The sequence below is a fragment of the Dreissena polymorpha genome, chromosome 9 (genome assembly GCF_020536995.1).
Source record: "Dreissena polymorpha isolate Duluth1 chromosome 9, UMN_Dpol_1.0, whole genome shotgun sequence".
NCBI lineage: Eukaryota > Metazoa > Mollusca > Bivalvia > Myida > Dreissenidae > Dreissena > Dreissena polymorpha.
Genome location: NC_068363.1, coordinates 103,851,286 through 103,878,710, shown reverse-complemented (window position 1 = coordinate 103,878,710; position 27,425 = coordinate 103,851,286). Strand labels below are relative to the sequence as shown.

Genomic DNA, 27,425 nt, shown 5'->3' with positions numbered 1-27,425 from the left:
GTCTCACTGTCTGTTTTAAAGCAGCAAAACATTTTCATGTTGTAGACGATCATTACAAAATCTCTGGGAAGACAAGCAGTTTTACCATTTCTTCAAATATGTATGTTGGAACATGAAAATTATATTGTTCAATTTATCTTGAACTCACAAACAAATAACTTGATACAGCAGTCTTAAACTATGAATATCATGTATTATGCTTATTACCGCTTTTAAAAACTTAACTATATACAATGGCCAAAATTAAACTTAAGCGAGCCCCTAGTAGGATTCAACTTTACATCAGCAAACATTACTGACTACAAAATCTTCATGTACATTAAATTTAAAACAATCTTACAACTACTGCTGATTCCCCACCCCCTTCTCTGCAAAGTGACCCAAAGAAGGCTTGTTATTACTATAACAAATGAAAACAATCGACAAAATTGTCACAAAACCAGGTTTTCAATTTGAAAAAAAGTCTGATCAAGGGAGACAACTCAAACTGAACTGATTGTTCAAAGTAACCCTCCTTGTTTCAAAATAAATCTATTTTTAGTCATGGCGACCTTGACCTTGGAGATATTGACACAATTCTTTTGTGCAACACACCGTCCACTGATTGTGAACAAATGTGCCAAATGATTTTAAAATCCCACAATGAACGACATAGTTATGGCCCAGACAAGCTCATTTATGGCCATTTTTGACCTTTGAACTCAAAGTGTGACCTTGACCTTGGAGATATCGACGTTATTCTTTCGCACGACACACCGTCTAATGATGGTAAACAAATGTGCCAAATGATTTAAAAATCTCACAATGAACGACAAAGTTACGGCCCGGACAAGCTTGTTCCGCATGCCTGCCGACATTCGCCAATCTAATAACCAGTTTTTTCCTTCGGAAAACCTGGTTAAATATATTTTAGTGATCCTTTTATTAAAATGATACGCATAAGTAAAGCAACCAAGGATTGAAACTATAATGTCTTAAAAACTGCAGCAATTTCCACATTACAATTTAACTGCCCTGTTTTAATGCTTATGTATTACATAATACATGTTTTCCTGTGCTTGAATGAAATATAACAACTTATAAACAACAACAACAACACCAACAACTTTAAACATTAGTTTTCTTTTTTCCTGATCAATATACACATACAAGTATGAATATGTGGCTCTGGTGTGAAATTTAGACTGAAACTAAGGATACATTTTAATTCTTCAACCAGCACAATCATTTCTACCTGCATAAAGACATTGCAGCACAAAATAATATAAACATGACATCAGCATTCACAATGTTATTAGCTGAAGATGAACAACATACCCATGTATGACATGATTAATCAAGTACAATTAGATGTTCAAAGATATTGAAAATCTGATGTTCATGGACAGCGTTAGTCAAGTTATTTGAAGGAGCTCCAGAATTCATTCTAACCTTGGTCATTTTGTTCGAGCTAGGGGTCTGTTAATAATACACAACAAGATGTGTATAACTGTACAGGCGATCAATACCCCATATTTCAATTGAGTTCCTTTTCATATCATAATCAAATCAATGTATCACTTTTGTTAACTTGAGATTTTTTAATTGTATAAATTTGAATACAATCTTCAATTGTATCATCTTTTACTTGTTGAAGACCCAAGTCGTAAGTTCCGTTCTATTTCATATTGTCTCTGGTCTGTTCTCTGTAGGAAATTCATTCTCTCTATGTAACTGAAAGAAGAAATCACCACATATCTGATGAAGGGCTTAATATTAACATATGGCTAAAGCAAACATATATAATACTCAAATTTGTTAATCAGCAACTGTACTCTTCACTAAAATGAAGAATACACCAAGATATAAAATGAAGTAATGGAGATATCAATGAATCAAATCTCAATTCAAGGAGTATTATAATATTGGAGGGTGGTGGTGGCTGGGCCATAGTCATTGATGCTAACTCAAATAATTGCATGTTGAGTGTAACACAGAAAAACGGCTTCTGATTACATAATTATTTATTATTATTTATTTTCAATGGTTTGTAATCAACATGCAAAGTTTAATCCTAGAAGACATGTACTTGCAAACATGGCATATAAACCAACCAAATTAATATGGCCGTGCATGGACGTTTTCCTCAGAGAAACATAGGAAGGGCCTGTCAGACACATGCATGTTAGATACATTGTTTGAATTGTGTCAGACATTTTGTAAATATGTCAGAAAGGCGTGCTTGTTAATGTGAACTTTTCAAATTGTTAGTCAGACACGGTGTTTGACACTGACACTGTCAATTTGTATAACTGCCTGACAGCTTTTGCAAATCTGTGGGTAATGCATAACAGATAATGCACCAAAGCTATTTTATAACCGGTAAGTAGTCAAATCAAAGAAACATGTTTTGCAAAAAGGGACCAACATCAACAAATATAAAGTCTCAATGGAAATCTGGAAATACTGAATAAACATTGTTCAGTTATACAATGCAAGGGAAGCAACTCAAAAATTTAATAACTTCCCAGCACATATTTTAGCCTACACATAATTTTCTAGCTTAAAGTACAGTTTTGCTAAAATCAAGAAAGTTTTGCAAAATTTCTATGAAACATTGTAATCTACAATGTAAATGATAAAAAGAAGAAGAAACTTGGAAAGCAAGGGAAATTCAACTTTCATACCAAATTGAATGATCACAGTTTGAAGAAATAATAATCAATTAACAGGTGTTTATTTGATAACATTTTTTTTTCACAAATATGACTTTTACTGCAACACTGCATTGTCCCAGGAATAGAAGCTATACCCATCACAAAGTTCATGGGAATATATCTCAGATATAATTAGACCACTGCATGTAAACATTGTCTTTCACATGTTATCTCCATGGTGATGACATTTTTGCTTTATTTTATCTAGATTGCTTTGCAATTTGTTTGCTTGATAAACAGCTTGCTTTACATATTTTAACATTTTATGATGCCCATGGCTGAGCTTAAGGGGACATAAATCATGAATAAGTGCAAACCCACAATCTTGAAACTGAGTCTTGCACGTCTTCTTCGCTCATGGTTACATATTTGAAGTTTCAAATTAATCGGTTGAAACGTAGAATTAGTTTGATCCACAAACTTACGAAATTGTATGGTGACAGACGGAAAGAAAATATTTACAGCCAGGACCCCTCTAAACACAACAGCTAGTCTCGTACAGTACCTTTGTTTTCCTCTGTTGTGAATTTTGAGCTCTTCATCTATGCCTTCTTTCTGCTTGAATGATTCCCAATCGAGCTTGGATTTTTCCTGAAAAGAAAGAAAGAAATAGTTAACAAAAAGGGATCTTTTTTGTTTACCAGCTTTTTATTATTTTTATTTATAATATATAAGAAAAACTTATATTTGATATATTGGGTACATGTTTATGGATATATTTGTAGCAGAAAAATATAACAAGAAGCTAAATTTGTAAACTTAGCACTTTTAAGTACTTTATAAAAGGGGCCTTTTCACATTTTGGTAAATTGACAAAATTAAATGAAGTTGCTTCAGATGCGCAAATTTTCGTTTTAGTTATGATATTTGTGAGGACACAGTAATACTGAACATTTACCATGCTCTAAAATATCCATTATATGCATCTTTTGACGATTTGAAAACCTGAAAATTATAAAGCGTTGCAACGTGAAACGCTTGAATAATTTGGAAAGTTCTGTTGCTGTCGTTATATTTTGTGAAAATACGGGATTGCTTATATTAAGAAAAAAATACGAGCGCTCATAGCATGAGCACAGATGATCGAGTGGTCTAAGCGGGAGACTTTTACATCCAGGATTCCAGGGGTCAGTGATTCGAGTCCAGTTGGGGGTTAATTTTTTTTTCCTTTTTTTAATTGTATTCTTGCTTTTTTACTGGAGATTTTTTAGGTCAAATGTTTAAATTTATCAATATAAAGCATTTAATGACACACTTCAATACATGCCAAAATCTGTGAAAAGGGCCCTTTAAAATATATAAATATATATACCGGTAAATAAAAAAATATATACATATATACTTTTTATTAGTATCTATTATAAAACTATATTTTTAGTAAAATTGTAATTCTTAGTCATGTGCTATTAAGATGCATTAATACTGACGTAAGCACACACAATTTACACAAAGCACAAAGTCAATAAACCCTTTAAATTACTTAAAGCTTCAAAAGATAATCAGTAAGCACTTCAACAGATATCTGTCCCTTACCAGTGTCCCCATCTTGGGCGGCTTGTTGATCTTAGCCAGCACCCCTCCCAGGCCCCCTGCAGATGGACGCTTCAATCCCCTGCAAAATAATGATACACAAAGCTTCTGGTATGTGTGTATGTTACTGATAATTTGACACCCGTTTTGAGAAGACTGGACTTCAGTGCTCCAGCTAGGATTTGAAAAGGGCAGGGGGGCTTTTTTGTCAAAAGGGCACTTTCAACGCGCAGTATTTTGTCAAAAGGGCACTTTCGACGCACCGGATTTTGTGAAAAGGGCACGTACGAGCGCGCAGGTGTTTCTGGAATGCTTCCTTTTGCATGTTAATTTATATGTAAAAATTATTGTATTATTCCCATTATTATTAAACCATTCAAATATAATGTCTACAATTAGGATTAAAGTAATTACAATGTAATAATAGATTTATGAATAATCATATGTAAAAAAAAAAAAAAAAAAAAAAAAAAATTTTTTTTTTTTTTTTTTGGGGGGGGGGGGGGCAGGGCGGAGGTTCGGGGGGGGCAGGGCGGAGGTTCGGGAGGGCAGGGCGCAGCGCCCTTCGTTTTAGGCCTAGCTGGAGCACTGGGACTTAATGCATGTGCATCAAGTGTCATCCTAGATAAGTCTGTTCAGTCATCAAGGATGACACTTTCTGCCTTAACTGGATTTTAGTTTAAAACGAAAAATTCCACAAAAGGGTAAAGTGATGTCCCTCTTTAGCCTGCTCATACAGCAGAGGCTTATCTAGGCCACACTTTACCCAAATGCATTAAGTCCAGTTTTCTGTAAACAAAGCTCTTTAATCTGATTACCTGACACCTGACAGTCACAAAACCTAACTAGAACTCGATTAGTCAGATATATAAATTATGATAAGAGCAAACATGCCAAAAATATGACTTAACATTTATTTTATGGCTACTAAGATCTTAATTCATTTCGGTAAGCAGACAACTGCCTAGAACAAAGAACAAGCAGTCTCCTAAAATTGATGTTTGACTTTAGGATTGATGCACCTAATTGTTACACAGTTAATATTGTTGTTAATGTACAAATGGTTTGCTCCATGGTTGAACTGTACAACACAATAAAGGACTTTGTTTGCTTTTATATTTATTTTCCACAAACTGATATGGGTGTTTCATGAATAAAACATGTTTCACGAATAAAACAGTATCCAAAATACAATTGGTTAAGTAATTGTAATTGTACAGAAGCTGTATTCAAATTGTAAGACTCTCAAATCTTTTTAAACCAACTACACACAGTTACCAAAATCTCAAATACTATTGCAACAAGAAACCATCGGAGACGGGTGATGCTCCCAAAGTTTTTTTTGGTCACAATATTGCACTATATATTCAGAGACAAGGAAACGTCTAGTAGTTGGGGGGACAAGAATTGCACTATATGTACAGTTAATGGAAAATTTCAAAGGGCAATTACTCTGTGAAAAATCATCCGACCAGAACCGGCTGATAATATGCACATCTCCTATTGGTAGTGAAGCTTCCCATAAAGTATAATTGAATTCCGGTCATTAATTGCTGAGAAAGAGCCCGGACAAAAATTGTGCACTGACGGACGGACACACGCACAGACAGACGAAGCGGCGACTATATGCTCCCCCCAAATTTTGTTTGGGGGGAGCATAATAAATCAATATACTGAATTACATAATTTAGTCTGCTTTTACAGGATAAGCTTATACTCACTTAACAAAATACTCACACAGGAAAAAATGCTTGTTAAAATATAATAAGATTTAAATGAACATCAGATGTTATATACAAAATATGACCACAAATAGTAAGTTTAACCAATGAAATATGGTATGTAAGACATTTTTCAGATAACCGATTTAAGAATAATCAGGTAATCAGGACCAGATGCTTAGCTATTAATTTCATGTGACCATTTGTACTGACCCTGAGGCGGCCATGGGTGAGTCTGTGGAGGAAGCACTGGCCACGCCCTCCTGCTTCTTGCGTAACTCAGCCTGCGCCTCCTTTGAGTTCACATCAAGCTCCTTGGTCACCCTGAACAAATTAGTTTTATAAAATACTCATAGATTTTCCTAAAAACAGCAAACTTAACCTTCGTTAATCTACCCATTAAAAATTAAAGGCAACGCAGTAAACTGTCTACCAAATTAGCCGCGTTATGCAAAATATGCACCCAGCAAAGCTCCTGACCAGCCTGCATAATAGTGAATTCTGATCCGGAACTTTGCTGTCTGCGTTAAGTTAAGCAAGGTTTCGTGGTGTCATTTGCAGAGAGGGTAGCTCAGACCATACTGCGTGGATGCACAGGCTGGTCTTGAGCTAAGATATAGCTCAAACAAGTTTTGTGACAGACGGACAGACAGACTTACAGACAACGCTAATTCAATATCCCCCTGCATTTCCCAGGGGATAATGAGAAAATATGCATATCAGATTTAAACTTATGAATACATAACTTTGACCAATCAGTACACACTAACATGAGTATAAAACTTATAGTAAGTAAACTGTCGATGATTGAGACATGCGTATATGTACAACGGAAAAGACTGAATGATGAATTACAACAAAAAAAACTGGCGATATGAGCTGTTTGTTACCAAACAACTACACAAAAATGGATAAATATAAAATTGTCACCATACTGGACTGTTTCCCCTGCAAAGTCATAGACCTTGGTCACAGTGATGGTGGATTTAGCAGGGGCAGTTGAGGCCTGAGGGGCACTGGACATGGGCTTTCCACCAGGGGAGACGAAGGGATCAGGCTTGCTGGGGGTGGGGGCCTGGAATTGACACTGGACATAAATAAGTTGTCAAAATGACCACAGGGCTTTTTTGCCGTCTTTGTGAAGTGGCTTTGGCCCACTCCTTTTTATAAAAAATAAGTCACAAACTGTTAAAATTGTAAAAAGTTGAGTGGCATTTTTTTTATATTGTTAAAATTTGAGTAGCTAACTTATCAAATTTGTGAAAAGTCATTTTCTATGAAGGACAAAAAGCCCTGGACTACAAATGATGTTGACAAGGTCAACCAATTAACATTTTTGTTAGCTAATTACCAGAATACCGGTATATTGCTGACAGCTACTTGGGTATAATAGCTAATAAGATATTTTTAAATTGTAAGGCATATTTATTAATTGACATGTTTACACACTGGTCTTCTTTTTATAAAACAAACCATAAACTATTGTTTTTCATTTGTTTAACAGTAGTTAGCTTCTATTACAGTTTCATTTGCTTAAAAAAATTAGCAGTAGCAGCAAAATTGATGTAATGTGCATTTAGTAAAGCTATGCAAATGTGCAATTCATAAAAATGTAATTGTACTGAAGCGTGGGACAAGTTCATAAAATGTAGGATTTTTGTAATTGTAGATTTGAAAAATTGAAATCATGCTAAAAATATGTTTCAAAAAACAATAATTCACTAAGAAATTAACTTGGGATAAATATGATGTCCTATAAATTAACGTCTTCATTTACAATACAATTGCTATAGCTTTTGAATTTTTATGTTTATGAGTCAGCCAAAGCTATGTAAAAGAAAGTTCAGAGTCACTGCTTCATTAGTCCCTAAAAGCAGCAGGAAGTCTACATTTGCTTTTGACCCCACTGACAATATAAGTCTACCTTGGACATGATGTTAGCTAAGGATCCCCCAGGCGCTAGTTCTGGCTTCTTCTCAGGTCTCTTGCCGACGTCAGACATGAAACTGGACCACAGGTCGTCTGCACGCTTCTTTGCATGCTCCTCTTTCTTGGCCTGTTCATGAACATTATACATACTGTTTAATTACACTTGTTTTGATTGGTGTACATACTGTTTAATTACACTTGTTTTGATTGGTGTACATACTGTTTAATTACACTTGTTTTGATTGGTGTACATATTGCTTAATTACACTTGTTTTGATTGGTGTACATATTGTTAATTACACTTGTTTTGATTGGTGTACATATTGTTTAATTACACTTGTTTTGATTGGTGTACATATTGCTTAATTACACTTGTTTTGGTTGGTGTACATATTGTTTAATTACACTTGTTTTGATTGGCATAAATATTTTAACAATTACACTTGTTTTGATTGGTGTACGTATTGTTTAATTTCACTTGTTTTGATTGGTGTACGTATTGTTTAATTTCACTTGTTTTGATTGGTGTACATACTGTTTAATTACACTTGTTTTGATTGGCGTTTATTGGCTATTATTGGATTTGTTATTATAAAAAGGAACATATTAATTGTTCTAAATATAGACAATATGGCAGAGATTGGCTCTGTACTATTGGGTCTGCTCATTATGTTACATTAGCACAGTTGGTTTAACTGGCACCTTGTACTATGTATTAACAGAACAGTTGGTGCAGTCTGTCACATTGGTATCATGTATTAACATTTTAATGGGCATGGTCTGTCTAATTGGCATCATTTATACTTTTATTAACATATTAATTGGCACAATCAGTCAAACTGGGACAATGTATTACTCATAATTACTCTAAGTTAAAAATTTAGATATGAACAATATTTTTAACAAGAGATGTGTTTGTCAGAAACACAATGCGCCACTTTCATTTTTTAATATTTTTTAAAATTATATATCCCTTTAAAAAAATATTACTTCCCGTGTGAAAATAATCTGTACCTGCCAAATGATAAATAGAAATTATCTCCCTTTTAAGCTTATTACTTCCCTTGGATTTGTTTTTTTTTACCTATGACCTTGACGCTATCTTCAATATTGCAAAAGTTATGGCTTATGTTAAAGTTTTCGGACAGAAGGATGGACTGACTGACAGTTCAACTGCTATATGCCACCCTACCCGGCGCATAAAAATTCAGGTTTTGAAAATGTAGAGACTCACTAACAATATTGAACTGACAATCAGATACAGGTTTGCAATATGTCTCATGTCCATGTATTAACAACTTATATCACATGCTTGTAAAATACCATGCCTTAGGTAAAAGCGAATTTTACATATATTTACACCTAAAAATAATTGTGCATGCTTTATTTGTGTACAGAAAGTTACTAGGAGGCTCTTTTATTGTCAACGTGTTCAAAGATGATCTAGTAAGAACCTGTAATTGATGACAAAAAAAAATCTGCTAACTATGTATTATGTGTTTGTGAGCCAGATGTTGTCTAACACCTTCAATGTTCGTATGATTAGTATATGTCATTCTTATTTTTCTGGAACAATTGTTTATTACCAGTATAAATGGTTGTTTACCCCATTACACAATTGTTATGATCCATCGCCCTAAGGCATTCACCTTAATCAGTTAATAAAAAAGCATGATGGATGTAACACCAGATAAGCAAAAACATGGAAAAAAATCTGGAAAAATAGTGCTGTAAAATGTAAAGCTCAAACATTTAGAGTTATAAATTATTGTTGAAAACATGTTTGTCTGAAAATTTAGCGTAACAAACAAAAAATAATTATTTAGGCAAAAAAGGGAGTATCCAAAAACTTAAATACGGTAACATTACAACAGGCACCATATCATTCAGATCAGTGGTCAATATAACACCAGGTATTGGTATTCATTTGTCTGCATCAAAACTGAAAATGATCATGAATATTTTTTTAAATATATGCCAGTACATGTCTACTTTATAAAATGCTTTTTTTCAGTTGTCATCAATAATTCATAAAACTGTCTGCAGCCAACCCACCTCACCCTCCGCAATAATCTGCTGCTGCAGCTCCACATTCTTGTCTTCAACCACTCCAACCTCCTCCTGCTCATCCTCTAATTTTATTCCACCTCTTCGCTTTCTGAAATGCAATTTTTCAAAAGGATATACTCAAATTAATAATGGTGTCCACCATGTGAATGGTATTATCTACGGTGCTATCAAAATCTTTCAAAAATCTCAGATTACTGGTTCTCCTAAGAGGATAGGCTCAATAATGTCCCTTAAAACTTGGTAAAGTTTTACTTAAATTTCCCCTTTTGAAAACAAAATAAAAATAATTGAAACAAGAAATGTGTTTGTCAGAAACAATATGTCCCCTTCTGCGCCGCTTTGACTTAGTATTTTTGACCTTTGACCTTGAAGGATACCTTGACCTTTTACCACTCAAAATGTGCAGCTCCATGAGATACACATGCATGCCAAATATGAAGTTGCTATCTTCAATATAGCAAAAATTATTGCAAAATGTTAAAGTTGGCACAAACAAACCAACAGACAGACCAACAGACACGGCAAATACAATATGTCCCCCACTATAGTGGTGGGGGACATAAAAATCAGCAGGAACAATATCGATAAGCAGATACAGTGACAAACAATATCTTTTTAGAGTTTATTTATCCGTATTCAATTTTAAGTCAACATTGTACATCCTTACCTTACAGGTGAAGTCTTTTTCTTGGGTGATTTTCTCTTCCGCTTGCCAGAAGCTGCTTGTTCACCATCATCTCTCAAGGCATCAAAGTTTTCCTCGTCACCTGAATTCTCTTCCTCTGACACAGCTTCCCCTTCTGTGTTGGGGGACAAAAGCGATACAGGTATTCATGGGTAATAAGAGCAGAAACAGGATCCTATGGGTGCAATATTGAATACTATGAGCGGTAGCTCATAGTATTTTAAAAATGGCACAACTTTCAACTTTAAGTTTAAATTCAAACTTTATCAGACAAGTGGATTTTAAAAGCCTGATAAAAAAATGTGCATATATACATGTAGAGGTAGGCTAGACAAAAAATATACGCAAATAGTCTTCAAAATGTAGACATTATAATTGTTAGTCAGCCTTTATTGGGTTAAAAATTGCAGTAAAATGTGGGTAATAAGTTGTCGAAATTCGCACTAGTCCGACAGCAAAAAAATAGTACTTTTTCTTTCGGGCTTGTAGAAAATCCAATATTACAAGCCCAACGTGCTTGTAAAATTCAGAAAACAGAAAATGAGTCCCACTTTCATTTTCAATATTTGTAAACAAAGTTTTGAGCCGCTTATATCAACTGCCACCTATGTCTTTTAACACATTGCGAACACGTGCTGCACAATCAGTCGATAAGTGGATTACTGCACATAAAGCACATGGTTTTGTGGTACCCGGATTACTATTATGTGAAATAAATTTTTGCATTGCGTTCGGGACACAGAGAGTAATGGCAAAACAGGAATGCGAATCTGAGGTAACTGTGATTGACGCATTTGTCAACTGGCTTTTTGTTGAATAACCTGGCACTTAATTGCCGGTGGTTCAGGTTTGCTCCCTCTTTCACATGGATATATGGGATACAGTTCTGCTAATTTTTTACCTTAACTTAATGTATATATTTATAATTGTGATTAGATTGAAATCTGAGTGTGAAATTAATTTCTTCTTATTTCAGAATCCAAAAGAGGCTGGCTCAGATGACGAGGAAGCTGACTTGGACGAGGATGAAATTAATAAGAGAGTTGTACTGTATTCTAAATATTGAATAAATGAATGCTTCTTTGGATGTTTTATGTTATGTTTATCTGCATTTTTAACAAAAATGTTTGGGCTGGTAAAATCTGACTCGGGATTGTACAAATTCCCATATTACTAGCCCGTCTTGCTTACAAGTAGATTTAAATCTGAATTTCAATGACTGCGGTATTAAGGTAGCGCACCTCTAATGGGCACATATCCAAATATAATCTAATTAATTATTTTCTTAATCAGCATCATTTCACTGAACTACATGCAAATTTGTAGGTAGGCTTTCCATGCTTTTTAAAAAGATATACCGATTTTTTCAAAACCACCCCCACGCTCGGCTTTTGTCCAGTTTATTTTCACCCCTGGGGTATATAAAAGTTCCATAATTCATTCAAATTTCCAAATATGGGCATGCAGTTGGTGTGTACAGATGCTGTAAAGGTGTTTAAAGTTTAAACAAGATGAAATAAGTATTCTTTTACAGACATTTATTTTTTACAAATTTTTATCTATGGAAGAGCGCCATGAAATGTAAGTGATTTCAGCCAAGTAAAAATTGGGTCGGTTAAAAACAAAGTGTCATAAAATTCAAAATAGTATCATTTAAGTCATATTTTAAACTTAGTTTTTATAGAAACACTATATACAGCAAAAATACCAAGAACTAGACAGATTTACCGTTTACTTTTTGAAATAAAAATAAAAATGCAACATGCATGGTTCGTATTTTCAACAGTAAATCACCCAATTTCGCCATAACGTTGTTTTAATTTTAATAATTGAAGAATGTGCATAAAAATTGCAACATATTTAACAATAAATATAGCTTATATGCCATATTAAATCAAATTAGGTTAGAAAACAAATAAAACGCGTCGCAAAAAAGTATACGTCGTCGGCAGGATTCGAACCTGCGCAGGAATATCCCAAAAGATTGCTAGTCTATCGCCTTAACCACTAGGCTAAGGCACCTAATAGTAGGCTCTTCAACCTTCGAAGAAATCGCGGGAAATCATTAGAGGTGCACTACCTTAAATGCATGTGGGTATTTTAAAGTTTAGGTGGACCTTTCCGAGACGGAGGCTTTGTTACTAAAAGATTGTTCAATATTGATGTGGTTGTTTTTTTTGGGTGGGAGCCCAAGTACCGAAGCATGTTTCCGGTATGGTGACCACCAACCTATCTCACATGCTACCAGGAACACGAACCCGGCACGCCTAGATGAGAAGCGAGTGTACCAACCACTGCGCTGTGGGTGATGCAACCATCTAAAAATGTACTTATTTCCCTGACAATAGGGTTCTTCCTGTAATTATTATACTTTTTGCGTTTGCAACTCTGTCGCTTATCCGAAATATATATACATCCGAAAACAGTTCACTAAATTGAAAAAAAATACTGGATGATTTGCTCTGCCCAAACAATACCTGAAGGCACATAATCTTCATCATCAGTGGAATCAGGCAAATCCTCCTCGTCTGACATTTCGTATGTCTGGAAAATGAAGTTTTGAAGAAACAAATGCTCACGTAAAGTGAAACAAAAAGTTGCGGCGTTGTAAGAAGTTATTTTGTTGTCAAATTAGCTTTAAAAAACAACAACAAGTTTTAGTAGTTATCGGTATATTTTCTTGATTTACCATTGGTTTTAGTTTCCATATATTTTGTTAATTTATTAAAATTCATACTTCAAAGGTAAGTTAAGAATGTGACGTTCTCTATGTAAGATGGTACAGTAGTGTGTTTTTGACGTACACTGTGAAAAACTTATTCAACTGCAAATTTTAAGATATTTAACACAGCACACGGATTTCATTATAACTCTTAAAATAACTAATTCATACTAAGTGTCACAGTTTGACATTTTTTATATGTCAGTTTTTAGCTATATTGAATTTGCATGCGCCGTTCTTTCGATAAAGTACACGCAAACGTATAATTGTCATCGCCCATGCGCAGACTTTTCCGTCTGTCCTATCTTTGTCACAGGTGGTTTGTCATTGTGTCGTCTGCTGTTGTTGAGTGAATCAGAATACTTTGGATTAATACATTAAACAATGTATATCTACGAAGTTGGCCAAGGCTATCCAACTACCGCACATGCTTTCGTGTGAGCACTGTTTAACGTTTACGTCCAATCGTTCTTTATGTGTTATGTTTGAATGAAAGAAAGATTGAGAGAAAGATTCTCATTGGGTTGTTCGTTCACCATTTTCTTCCTTCCCCGCCAAATTCCTTTGTCCCTCACAACCCTTCAGAACTTTCATAAGTTTATGTTAAGAGGGTTAGAGAAATAGACTCTAGTGCTTTTTATAATTACTATAAAGCATAGTTATAATTATTAATTAAGAGGACACTGCGGTAAGCTATTTTATATTATTCTTTATATTATTAATGTATATGCATTGTTTTCCGCAGTGCGTCCCATTAAGTTTCATTGTGATATTGATACGCTAATCTTTGTATTGTGTGTTAATGTTAGATGTTTTATATATTTCTAAATCGATGTTATATCTTTATTAAGGCCCGTTTTATACGGTACAAAATAATATCATTAAGAACCTACACCAGGACTTTGTTGCCCTTATAAAACATCCCTGTGACACTAAGCAATGTGTCCTCTGTTACTCAACGAGTTTTGGTTTTAATGCTTCCAAACTTCAGAAAATATTTAGCAGTATATTGAATTATTTCAGGTTAAGTTTGAGAATGTCACTATTTTTTTCCTAGTTCTTCTTGAATGCTCTGAACTTTTATGAGTACATACGTACAGCTCGGAGAGTCAATAGCTGGGAGTTGTATGTATTATTGCAACTATCTCTTTCTAGTTCTTCTTGAATGCACCAACAGCAGGCGATCTCACCGTCACTCACCCATTACAATCAACCTAGATGCCGCTTGCCGGCTACGTTCCCCCAAAATATCAATTGGAATGGTGCAAATACAGCTGTTTTATTGCTCAATGGCAGGCTACTTTGACAATATAACTGGCTACTAAAATTTGTCTGGAGAACACTGCTTAAACGATAGTCAGATTGTCAGGATAAGCAAAATATTAGTCCAGACAACTCAAACAATAATCTGCTAGTCTGACAGACAAGGGAAGGAATGTGTGATTGTCTCTTTCTCCATTAATTTGTCTGGAATTGATCTACCAATACTATTAATGTTGACATACATGTACAAACGTTAAAGCGCGAAGTATTTTGATACTTACCAGTACTGTATCCTCTATTCTGTTTTGTTAACAAAGGAGATAAATCACATAGTTTAATTTACAACACTGTTGCCTTAAGTTACCTTATATTGTGTTTAAAAATGTCATTCTTGCTTGCATTTTATTTATTTACTTCAGATTGTTCAAATACATTGTTAACAGTTGACACATATTCTGCAGTAAGTCAGTTTTGTTTGTTTCTAACTTAATATGTCCAATAATTTGGCTGTTAAACTTGTAATGTCTAATAGTACTTGTGGCATTATTGTGATGTACCATAGAGTAAATTGATGGTTTTCAGTGTCCCTCATTTTGAATCCTCTGGTTGTGTTAATTATACTGACTGATTTAGGAATAACATTAGGTTACAGTCTTCTAGTTGTGCTATGCTACTAGGTATAGTACCAGAAAGGCCGTTTACCAAAAAGGCCTTCCCAAAAAGGCCGCACCAAAAAGGCCGCATAAGTGAACCAAAAAGTCCTCATAGTATACCAGAAAGGCCATGCAATATTTTGTATTATCATTTAATAGTTATGCTGAATGTAATTATCAAATATATTAAATAATCATAACTTTTATATTAGTCTACTTAAAAAAACAATAATTTTATAATAAAAGTCGGTAAAAATATCGCGAATTACACACGTGTCGCATACAGTATGAATTGTTCGTTAGTCACAATATTTTTCCTTGAGTAATAGATGTTTCAGTTTATTAATAATAAAGCCGTAAATTGTATAATCAAAGTCGGCATAATTATCGCCAATTAGCACGTATGAATTATCCGTTTAAGAAAATTTTATTTTTCTCTGAACTTTCTATTTGCATCTAAAAGTGTAACAAATGAGTAATGAAGGTGTTGTAAACTTACGTTGCGGCCTAATATATACAAGATCCAGAATTATTGAGAAATATATAACCCGTTCATGTGTCAAAGCTGTCTATAGTAGTTGCTTTGTTTTATTCATTATATTGGAAAGTATACCAGACTTTATTTGGCGTTTGAAATACAGTGTTTTTTAATCGTGTAAATTATACGAATTTCTTCACGAGTATTAATTTATTGTGTGTTGATATTGTGTGAGTGTTGTGGTATGAGCATTGTTATAATCGTATAACATAGTCAATGTCGTCAAAAAGTAGCATACACAATATATAGTGTACAACGTTATTCTTGATTACTATATAAAACAATAAAATAGATAAAATAAAATATACCCAATGGATTAGTGACTGCTAAAAGACAAATATTTAATATATTAAGCATATATAATTTAGTACATAATATATTAATAATTTCCTCTTAAACTATTTGTTTTGCAATTTTAAAATATAAGAAGTTGAAAGAATTTGCATGTACAAAAAAATACTTGCTAATCAGACCGGGTATCCAAGTGTCAAGGGTCATTCACAGTTTGCGGCATCTGTTTTGATAACGGATTAGTAGAACGCCCACATATGGTGTAAAATGACACTTATTGGCACCTATTGATGATTACTTGCGCATTTAAAATAGTTTCTTAACTGTTGCCGATATAAAACTAGCTACATTAAATTCGAAAGACTTAAACCGAAAGAAATAAAAATGCTTTATTCTATGTGATATTTTTAAAAATTATAACTGATTGTCTATTTTATTACGCATTTCATTTGCATTAAAAATATATATTAAGCAAAGTTTATAATGTCTCTTTTATTAGCCGACTGCATTAGAATGTCAAATTTATTTAACGTTGGCCACCTTTGATAATATTGTTTTAAATGTTCCTTTCTAATTTCTCTATCTAGAGGACAAACAAGTAAAAAGTGACACTCGTTTGCTATAGCGTGTCCGTTGCAAAACTTACATTTGCTATTTTCGCGTAGTTTCTTATTTTAACGACCGCTTTCGATCTCTAATTTATGTGACAAGTATATGAGGCGAAACAATTCACCACCTCCGAGTTAAAGGTGTGAATGTAGTTACAACTTGTGCTATTTGCATGCATGGTGTACAAAATCCTTGTTCCTTTTTAAGGTTTTCTTCGAAGAGGTTCTGACCTGTTTAACCATGATGTTAACATGTATGACAGTTGACATCAACCATGGCAGAAGAAGATTTCAAATCTGATGAGCTGGATTCTATATTTAATGTGATAGGGTTGAAACCCAGCGACCCTTTGAACAGTTTTGGAGGTAAAAGTAACATGTGAATTAGGTGATTTCATGATTAAGGTAACATTTTAGTGTATAATATTCCATTGTTATTTAATTTGGATTTCTTAATAACTTTCATGTTATATAAATTAAATTGTCTGGAGGCATGGGTACATAATTACTAAATCTGAAGAATGACACTCCATCTTGTTAAAAAAATATATCATATGGTTAAAAATTTGTGTCTCAGATAAGCAACCTTTCACCTGTGTAAGGCTTTTATTTTAGGTTAAATTTTATCCCAGTCTTTTTTTTACAGGGGGTTAAATTGAAACCATGAATATGAACCAACTTCAAAATTTCAGCCATGAAAGTTCCATCATGTAGGAGTGAACAAAACAAAACATAATCAAACAATTAATTGATATATTTCAACATTTAAATCTAACTGAATTATTTACCATATACAAGGCAGCTTATTACAAAGAACAGACATCTACATGTACCTGTAATCCAAAATTTATTCTGATTTTTGAAATACTGAAAAAAATTGCGCAGTCCAGTTAAAACAATTGCCACAAAACGAATAAGCAAAAGTTCCAAATCAGAAGTCAGAAAGTTCACACTTCCAGTTTTTCAAAAGGTGATGCCAGCCTTACCTTCCTTATATGACCTCTTGTTGTATTGTAGAAATATGGTACCAGGTGTTTCTGTGGGCGCTGTTTTCCTCCATGTTTGTACACATTATCGCTACTCTGATTGCCTTTTGTCGTCTGCGGAAGCACAAGCTGGGCAGATGGATTCCCCTCGTCATATTTCTGGTTGGAGTGATCTCCCCATTGACACTTGGAGTCGTCAATAGTAAGTGCAACCTAACCCATTATTATAATTGAGCTTGTGGAAAGGGGGTTTAATGCATGTGCATAAAATTAAAGTGTCCACCCAGCCTGTGCAGTCCGCACAGGCTAATAAGGGATGACACTTTCTGCCTCAATTGGATTTTCATTAAGAAGAGTCCATTTAACGAAAAATAAAATAAATTTTGCGGATTGCACAGGCTAATCTGGGACGACACTTTACACACATGCATTAAACCCTGTTTTCACAGAGAGTTGATTGATTGTTAAGAATTCATTGAAAACAGATAAAAAGTTGAGGAATAATAAATGATGAATTTAAAAGCTTTAATTAAAATTTAGAACAGTTTTAAGCAAGTTTCTAAAGTAAGAGCGATGTAACTTTTAAATGCTTAATGTTTTCCAGGCAAAAACTAATTCATTTACATTTGTACATTTTAAGAAGCACCAATAATCGTATGTTCAGTGTTGATCTGTTAAGATAAAAAATGGTCACCAGGTCTGCATGTACTTACAGTGCTGTTTTTTTCTAACAAAATTATGTTCTCATGCTCCCATATGTGTAAGGCATTAAGCACATTGAAGTCTCCTAACTATATAGTTAACTGTTAAACCGTGGTTTAAGACAATAATGTGCACTTCGCTTGCCATAATTATACCTCAATTTTATTTCTTAAAAATGCAACAAAGTATATAACTACAATTTATATGATTTTTCCAAAAATGGCCAGGAAAAGGCCTGATGTGTCAATATTTTGTTGAAAAAAATCCCAATTTTGTCCATTTTGTTGATAAAACATACCCAAATTTGCCATTTTATGGATTTAAAAAATCCCAAAAGGCTAGGAAAACCTCTGGAGTGGTTTAAGTGTTAGACTTTTACTCCAAGGTTCAGTGGTTCGAGCCCAGTTGAGAATACCTTTCTTTTCTTTCTTTAATTTATTCATGTTTTTTTGCTGTATCTTTTTAGTTCAAATGTTTACATTTATTAAATTTAAGCATTTAATGACAAACTTCAATATATGCCAAAATCTGTGAAGTCACTTTAAAGCTGAATGACCTCATTGTGTAGATAAGTGTGAAGAAAGGAATTTTGGTGGTTACCAGTTTTAACAGAATGAGTTAACACCGCGTAAATTGCTTGCTAGATTTTGTTTAACTTTTACAGCTAAAGGACTTTAAATTGTAAATGAACCTTAAGAAAGAAAGGTTTAATGCAACCAGTTTTGGCCGAGTTATGTCCCTGGGTCGTTTAAAAAAAACAAACTTTTTCCACTTCAGATATCTTCCGCAAAGTATTGTGTTTCAAACTCTTATTAATTAGTTTGGTTGATTTTCCACAAACTGTTACAGCCAAAGAACTGTCATGTACAGGCAATTGTAAAGGAAGGAATTTCGGCAGAATAATTTTTATTTTTTTTCACTGATTATGTGCAGATTGTTTCTTTTTTTTTCAAGTTTTGTGTATGTACTAAAATACATTTTTGGTGGAAGCATTTCCTTTTAATCTGACTAGTCTTTGGGTCATCAGAGTTTGTAAAATCTAGTTATCGTTATGTCTTTATATATCTTTATTCCCAAATTTATACGATGTATTAATTTATTTTATTTTAGGTGCGGCCATAGCTGGGTTCTATCGCGCCTCGGACGTAGAAATGGCCCCATTTTATGCCCTCTTATGGGGGCTTGGGCAGACAATTATAGGGATCATATTCTCATTTACCAGAGTACTGGCTACATTATGATCACATTCATACATAAACAGGACATGGAGAGGTTTTATTACCAGAACAGCTGTGAACTATTGCTTGAAAAAGTGACAAATATAACATTAACCCTTTGCATGCTGGGAAATGTATTGTCTGCTGCTGAATTTCTAAAATTAGCATTTTCTTCAATTATTTAAAAAAAATACTATCAGAATAGCAAACAGTTTGGATCTTAATGAGACGCCACGTTCTGTGGCATCTCATCTGGATCCCAACTGTTTGCAAAGGCCTTCAAAATTTGGTTCCAGCACTGAAAGAGTTAATAATTCCCATAGCAACTGTAAAGAAATGGCAGAAAAATTTAAAGCGCATTCCAAACATCAGGTTTAGTAGATGAACAGAAAAGTGTTTTAGAATTAATGCTATGTGCCAGAATCTCTGTTCAGCCAAGATGATCAGGTCTGATATCAGAACTGAATTTCCACAATATGAAGCCTTTGTAAGGTGTGATTAAAGTATGACTAAACATACATAGTGATACAGACTAATACACTATTAATACTCACAGTTAATATAATGGAACATTTGTCAGAGTTGATTTTTATTGGAGGTTTCCACTTTGGCAATAATAAATTCTGAGATTGTTTTGTCTACAGGCAATAATATAAATTCATGTTCTGTAAGTGGCAATGTACACAGAAAGCATGAGACTTGATCAGCCAAACTGATTTTCAGAATTACTGGATGTATCGGAGGTTGGCGTGTTGTGTTATTTAATGTGGACAGGGCAGCTTTAATATGAACATAGTCGGGCAAAAAATTGGCCTTATAATGATAAATGTAGCCAACGTAGCTCCAGACCAGCCTGTGTGTTAGTGCAGTGGAGTCAGGAACTTTCTTTTTCAATGTGTTGTCATGCAAGGCTTTGTGGTGTCATTTGAGAATTGCATAGCTCATGGCGTGTTGGTCTGAAGCTACACTAGCCACGGATGGCAAGAGACCCATTTTTGCATGACGCGGCTCACATAATGTGCAATAATAAATAAAGGTAAATTTTTGTGAGACAGTACAAGATACTGCTGACTTGTTTATAAATGTACAATAAATGTTTCTTTGCAATAAAGCAGTGATGAAACTCTTGACCTTTGTCGCATGATATCTGTTCAAGAATTCCTTGGTAAAGATATGAGATTGTGTTTTTCCATTCTATTCTTATAGGAGCCTTGTTCTGGGAAAATGGTGTTTTATGTATGTACGTAAAGGGTCGTACTTCACTACCCGATGAGCCCGTGCAGTCCGCACATGCATTAAGCCTCCTTTTCCAAAAGCGCATCTCAAATAAGAATTTTGCACTTAAACAAAGAGTATTTGTCAGGGATTTCAATGTTGTTGTGTTGTTTTTTTTATCGGGCAACAACATTTAATGACCCTGTGTTTTTAAATTTTTGGAGTCAAAGAAGGTTTACTGTGGTGTAACGGATGAATATTGCGTTAAAAAGTATGTATTCATTTTGAAAAAAAGCAACATACAAATACCATGTATAGTGGTGGTCTATATTTATTTTTGCATGTTTGTGACATGGTTTGCAAAGTCTTTGTAAATGTTAAAGTCAAATCATATAAAAAAAACGTCATAATTATGATACTTATTACATTTTGAAGTTTGTTCCTTTATACCATATGCATCATAATAGGGGTAAAAAAATAATCAATTTGTTTGAGGAAAAAGTGTGAAAGTTACAAAATGCTTGTTTGTAAACAAGGTAACATTAATATGTATAAGTTTTATTTTATAAGTTTGCATACAAATTGGTAAATTCTTATAAAATTGACCTGTTTTTTCCGAGACATTAAATAAACCAAATGAAAAATAAATAAAGAACATAATTTAATTGTATTTGATAACTCATTTGTTTCAGTTGTTTTATATGCTTATGCATGAATGCACACAACCTTTCATGTATTATCAAGGTTTTTGTTTAAGTTGAAGTTATTTATAAAGCCAAAAAATGTTGTTTGTTTCTGCTATAAACATCTTAAAAAATAATTGCTTGTTTTTGTTTTCTTTGACATACACAGGCTATCCTACTTGAATAAGAATATGCAATGTCAAGCAGAATTATTCTCTATTTAACACACACTAGATAATTGTGGTAGGGTTGGTTGTGTAAGTTATAACAACTAACTTTTTTAACCGTTACTGTCATTTTGCGGTGTGAATGTTTTGATTTCGCATCAAACTCATGAATACCACATGGAATTGTAACGTTTTCCGTTTTAAATAATGATTGCAGTTCAAAAATATCGCTTAAAAATACTCGGGATTGAGCATTTCAGTTTGTTATATAAGGCTGCAAAGTAAAATCGGTATTGATAACCTGCCTGACTTGCCGATATGTATATATTTGTAATTTTATTTCATTTTATATTCATCTTATTAAAGATGTTATGTTTTGCTGCAAATGTGTAAGTGAACAGTTCCATGACTAATAACAATCCCTGTGTTAATGACATCAGCGCAGACAATAAGGAAACGCCACTTTAAAACCATGTTTTTATGGGTTCGTATAACTCATGTTGTCATAGAAAGATGAAGCTCATAAGCATAACAGTTTATATTACTATGCAATTTGAAACACAAATGCAATAATATCCATGTATGAAAACACTAGTGAAAGTCAAGTCCTTAAAACAGGTTTATGTTATGGAACGTCTCAAGTACAAAATGATTGTTATACAATAAATGCTCATGTTGTGTTATTCTCAAATCATTAATGTGTATGTAAATCATAATACATACTTAACTATGTTAACTAGATTTTAATTATGATTCACAGTTAGTTCCAGCTTTAATGATTCTAGTAAGTTATTAGGCATTATAGTGCTGTGATTCCCTCTGTGACCTTTAATGAGTCTAGTAAGTTATTAGGTATTATAGTACTGTGATTTCCTCTGTGACCTTTAATGAGTCTAGTAAGTTATTAGGCATTATAGTGCTGTGATTTCCTCTGTGACCTTTAATGAGTCTAGTAAGTTATTAGGCATTATAGTGCTGTGATTCCCTCTGTGACCTTTAATGAGTCTAGTAAGTTATTAGGCATTAGTGCTGTGATTTCCTCTGTGACCTTTAATGAGTCTAGTAAGTTATTAGGCATTATAGTGCTGTGATTTCCTCTGTGACCTTTAATGAGTCTAGTAAGTTATTAGGCATTATAGTGCTGTGATTCCCTCTGTGACCTTTAATGAGTCTAGTAAGTTATTAGGCATTATAGTGCTGTGATTTCCTCTGTGACCTTTAATGAGTCTAGTAAGTTATTAGGCATTATAGTGCTGTGATTCCCTCTGTGACATTTAATGAGTCTAGTAAGTTATTAGGCATTATAGTGCTGTGATTTCCTCTGTTACCTTTAATGAGTCTAGTAAGTTATTAGGCATTATAGTGCTGTGATTTCCTCTGTGACCTTTAATGAGTCTAGTAAGTTATTAGGCATTATAGTGCTGTGATTTCCTCTGTGACCTTTAATGAGTCCAGTAAGTTATTAGGCATTATAGTGCTGTGATTCCCTCTGTGACCTTTAATGAGTCTAGTAAGTTATTATGCATTATAGTGCTGTGATTTCCTCTGTGACCTTTAATGAGTCTAGTAAGTTATTAGGCATTATAGTGCTGTGATTCCCTCTGTGACCTTTAATGAGTCTAGTAAGTTATTAGGCATTATAGTGCTGTGATTCCCTCTGTGACCTTTAATGAGTCTAGTAAGTTATTAGGCATTATAGTGCTGTGATTCCCTCTGTGACCTTTAATGAGTCTAGTAAGTTATTAGGCATTATAGTGCTGTGATTTTCTCTGTGACCTTTAATGAGTCTAGTAAGTTATTAGGCATTATAGTGCTGTGATTCCCTCTGTGACCTTTAATGAGTCTAGTAAGTTATTAGGCATTATAGTGCTGTGATTTCCTCTGTGACCTTTAATGAGTCTAGTAAGTTATTAGGCATTATAGTGCTGTGATTCCCTCTGTGACCTTTAATGAGTCTAGTAAGTTATTAGGCATTAGTGCTGTGATTCCCTCTGTGACCTTTAATGAGTCTAGTAAGTTATTAGGCATTATAGTGCTGTGATTTCCTCTGTGACCTTTAATGAGTCTAGTAAGTTATTAGGCATTATAGTGCTGTGATTCCCTCTGTGACCTTTAATGAGTCTAGTAAGTTATTAGGCATTATAGTGCTGTGATTTCCTCTGTGACCTTTAATGAGTCTAGTAAGTTATTAGGCATTAGTGCTGTGATTCCCTCTGTGACCTTTAATGAGTCTAGTAAGTTATTAGGCATTAGTGCTGTGATTCCCTCTGTGACCTTTAATGAGTCTAGTAAGTTATTAGGCATTATAGTGCTGTGATTTCCTCTGTGACCTTTAATGAGTCTAGTAAGTTATTAGGCATTATAGTGCTGTGATTTCCTCTGTGACCTTTAATGAGTCTAGTAAGTTATTAGGCATTATAGTGCTGTGATTCCCTCTGTGACCTTTAATGAGTCTAGTAAGTTATTAGGCATTATAGTGCTGTGATTCCCTCTGTGACCTTTAATGAGTCTAGTAAGTTATTAGGCATTAGTGCTGTGATTCCCTCTGTGACCTTTAATGAGTCTAGTAAGTTATTAGGCATTATAGTGCTGTGATTTCCTCTGTGACCTTTAATGAGTCTAGTAAGTTATTAGGCATTATAGTGCTGTGATTCCCTCTGTGACCTTTAATGAGTCTAGTAAGTTTTTAGGCATTAGTGCTGTGATTTCCTCTGTGACCTTTAATGAGTCTAGTAAGTTATTAGGCATTATAGTGCTGTGATTTCCTCTGTGACCTTTAATGAGTCTAGTAAGTTATTAGGCATTATAGTGCTGTGATTCCCTCTGTGACCTTTAATGAGTCTAGTAAGTTATTAGGCATTATAGTGCTGTGATTCCCTCTGTGACCTTTAATGAGTCTAGTGAGTTATTAGGCATTATAGTGCTGTGATTCCCTCTGTGACCTTTAATGGGTCTAGCAAGTTATTAGGCATTATAGTGCTGTGATTCCCTCTGTGACCTTTAATGAGTCTAGTAAGTTATTAGGCATTATAGTGCTGTGATTCCCTCTGTGACCTTTAATGAGTCTAGTAAGTTATTAGGTATTATAGTGCTGTGATTTCCTCTGTGACCTTTAATGAGTCTAGTAAGTTATTAGGCATTATAGTGCTGTGATTTCCTCTGTGACCTTTAATGAGTCTAGTAAGTTATTAGGCATTATAGTGCTGTGATTTCCTCTGTGACCTTTAATGAGTCCAGTAAGTTATTAGGCATTATAGTGCTGTGATTCCCTCTGTGACCTTTAATGAGTCTAGTAAGTTATTATGCATTATAGTGCTGTGATTTCCTCTGTGACCTTTAATGAGTCTAGTAAGTTATTAGGCATTATAGTGCTGTGATTCCCTCTGTGACCTTTAATGAGTCTAGTAAGTTATTAGGCATTATAGTGCTGTGATTCCCTCTGTGACCTTTAATGAGTCTAGTAAGTTATTAGGCATTATAGTGCTGTGATTCCCTCTGTGACCTTTAATGAGTCTAGTAAGTTATTAGGCATTATAGTGCTGTGATTTCCTCTGTGACCTTTAATGAGTCTAGTAAGTTATTAGGCATTATAGTGCTGTGATTCCCTCTGTGACCTTTAATGAGTCTAGTAAGTTATTAGGCATTATAGTGCTGTGATTTCCTCTGTGACCTTTAATGAGTCTAGTAAGTTATTAGGCATTATAGTGCTGTGATTCCCTCTGTGACCTTTAATGAGTCTAGTAAGTTATTAGGCATTAGTGCTGTGATTCCCTCTGTGACCTTTAATGAGTCTAGTAAGTTATTAGGCATTATAGTGCTGTGATTTCCTCTGTGACCTTTAATGAGTCTAGTAAGTTATTAGGCATTATAGTGCTGTGATTCCCTCTGTGACCTTTAATGAGTCTAGTAAGTTATTAGGCATTATAGTGCTGTGATTTCCTCTGTGACCTTTAATGAGTCTAGTAAGTTATTAGGCATTAGTGCTGTGATTCCCTCTGTGACCTTTAATGAGTCTAGTAAGTTATTAGGCATTAGTGCTGTGATTCCCTCTGTGACCTTTAATGAGTCTAGTAAGTTATTAGGCATTATAGTGCTGTGATTTCCTCTGTGACCTTTAATGAGTCTAGTAAGTTATTAGGCATTATAGTGCTGTGATTTCCTCTGTGACCTTTAATGAGTCTAGTAAGTTATTAGGCATTATAGTGCTGTGATTCCCTCTGTGACCTTTAATGAGTCTAGTAAGTTATTAGGCATTATAGTGCTGTGATTCCCTCTGTGACCTTTAATGAGTCTAGTAAGTTATTAGGCATTAGTGCTGTGATTCCCTCTGTGACCTTTAATGAGTCTAGTAAGTTATTAGGCATTATAGTGCTGTGATTTCCTCTGTGACCTTTAATGAGTCTAGTAAGTTATTAGGCATTATAGTGCTGTGATTCCCTCTGTGACCTTTAATGAGTCTAGTAAGTTATTAGGCATTATAGTGCTGTGATTTCCTCTGTTACCTTTAATGAGTCTAGTAAGTTATTAGGCATTAGTGCTGTGATTCCCTCTGTGACCTTTAATGAGTCTAGTAAGTTATTAAGCATTATAGTGCTGTGATTCCCTCTGTGACCTTTAATGAGTCTAGTAAGTTATTAGGCATTATAGTGCTGTGATTTCCTCTGTGACCTTTAATGAGTCTAGTAAGTTATTAGGCATTATAGTGCTGTGATTCCCTCTGTGACCTTTAATTAGTCTAGTAAGTTATTAGGCATTATAGTGCTGTGATTTCCTCTGTGACCTTTAATGAGTCTAGTAAGTTATTAGGCATTAGTGCTGTGATTCCCTCTGTGACCTTTAATGAGTCTAGTAAGTTATTAGGCATTAGTGCTGTGATTCCCTCTGTGATCTTTAATGAGTCTAGTAAGTTATTAGGCATTATAGTGCTGTGATTTCCTCTGTGACCTTTAATGATTCTAGTAAGTTATTAGGCATTATAGTGCTGTGATTTCATCTGTGACCTTTAATGAGTCTAGTAAGTTATTAGGCATTAGTGCTGTGATTCCTTCTGTGACCTTATCAAATGCAGGCGTGGAAGGACCTTAAAACTTTGAAATATACAATCAGCGTCCGTGGGCATGTGGTCATTGCAATTTGTGTAAATGTGTATATCTGGATCGTTTCTTACATGTATGCGTGATGGAGGCCACTTAAACCATGTTTTAACACGGAATTACCCGAATCAGTTGAAACAAGAGATATCAAGAGATAAAATTACTGCCTTTATGTTAATTGGAATTTGTTTTTGAAAGTGATCGCCAATAAATTTCTAAGAGTTATGACTTATGTCGCGATTGTTTTACTGACTTATTCTTATTCTTCATTTAAACATGCAAATGTAGTTTATCAAAGCGCTGATGACACTGAAGTTGTTCGCTCTTTGAATGTATTTAGGATTACTATCACATGACATGGATTTCGACTTTTTAATGTTTAACCTTCAATGAGTCAATACTTTTCAATCGTGTACTTTAATTCCGATTTCAATTGTTCATCATAATGTAGCAGGGTTCGGTGCAATATGAGCTAGCTTTTATAGCGACGCGGTAGAGTGTCTGCCTGATTAGGAACCGTGACGTCCCGGGTTCGATCCCTTGTATGGTCGGGGAATTTTCTGGTTGGGTTAGATTGGCGCCCAACGTAAAAAAACTACATGTGTGTCAGACATCCCTCAGAAGTGGCATGAGGAAATTCATGCAAGAATTTCTCA

At 34.3% G+C, this 27,425-nt stretch overlaps 2 protein-coding genes across 26 annotated transcripts in view; both read right to left on the bottom strand.

Annotated features, from left to right (window-relative positions):
* Positions 1 to 1,103: 1,103 nt before the first annotated feature.
* The window catches only part of LOC127845011 (craniofacial development protein 1-like), a 58,248-nt gene continuing 31,926 nt past the window's right edge, over positions 1,104 to 27,425 (bottom strand). For both annotated transcript variants that reach the window (XM_052375623.1, XM_052375624.1), the window contains 10 exons: positions 17,693 to 17,905; positions 13,109 to 13,175; positions 10,614 to 10,746; positions 9,932 to 10,034; positions 7,872 to 8,003; positions 6,883 to 7,022; positions 6,161 to 6,271; positions 4,230 to 4,308; positions 3,202 to 3,287; positions 1,104 to 1,713 (listed from right to left, as the gene is read on the bottom strand). In XM_052375623.1, the coding sequence (XP_052231583.1) occupies positions 1,617 to 1,713; positions 3,202 to 3,287; positions 4,230 to 4,308; positions 6,161 to 6,271; positions 6,883 to 7,022; positions 7,872 to 8,003; positions 9,932 to 10,034; positions 10,614 to 10,746; positions 13,109 to 13,175; positions 17,693 to 17,905 (1,161 nt within the window). In that variant the 3' untranslated portion in view covers positions 1,104 to 1,616. The remainder of the gene's footprint in view (positions 1,714 to 3,201; positions 3,288 to 4,229; positions 4,309 to 6,160; positions 6,272 to 6,882; positions 7,023 to 7,871; positions 8,004 to 9,931; positions 10,035 to 10,613; positions 10,747 to 13,108; positions 13,176 to 17,692; positions 17,906 to 27,425) is intronic.
* Positions 22,277 to 26,708, bottom strand: LOC127845014 (uncharacterized). Of its 24 annotated transcripts, none has more exons than XM_052375632.1 (9): positions 26,677 to 26,708; positions 26,179 to 26,232; positions 25,957 to 26,010; positions 25,625 to 25,732; positions 25,403 to 25,456; positions 24,175 to 24,228; positions 23,843 to 23,950; positions 23,621 to 23,674; positions 22,277 to 22,446 (listed from the first exon to the last, which is right to left on the bottom strand). In XM_052375632.1, exons 1-9 carry the CDS (start codon positions 26,704 to 26,706, stop codon positions 22,420 to 22,422), a joined length of 543 nt encoding a protein of 180 aa, XP_052231592.1. In that variant the 5' UTR covers positions 26,707 to 26,708; the 3' UTR covers positions 22,277 to 22,419. The 24 variants fall into 24 exon arrangements, 10 of the variants coding, with proteins under 10 accessions (XP_052231592.1, XP_052231587.1, XP_052231595.1 ...); XM_052375627.1 differs by lacking the exon at positions 26,677 to 26,708 and adding an exon at positions 26,457 to 26,556; XM_052375635.1 differs by lacking the exon at positions 25,957 to 26,010.

Excerpts from the sequence above, each read along its gene's own strand:
- LOC127845014 (XM_052375627.1), bottom strand. The coding sequence starts at position 26,540 with ATGCCTAATAACTTACTAGACTCATTAAAGGTCACAGAGGGAATCACA. Across the intron at positions 24,229-25,402 it reads ACTTACTAGACTCATTAAAG|GTCACAGAGGGAATCACAGC; the intron begins GTCACAGAGGGA and ends GACTCATTAAAG. Across the intron at positions 23,675-23,842 it reads ACTTACTAGACTCATTAAAG|GTCACAGAGGGAATCACAGC; the intron begins GTCACAGAGGAA and ends GACTCATTAAAG.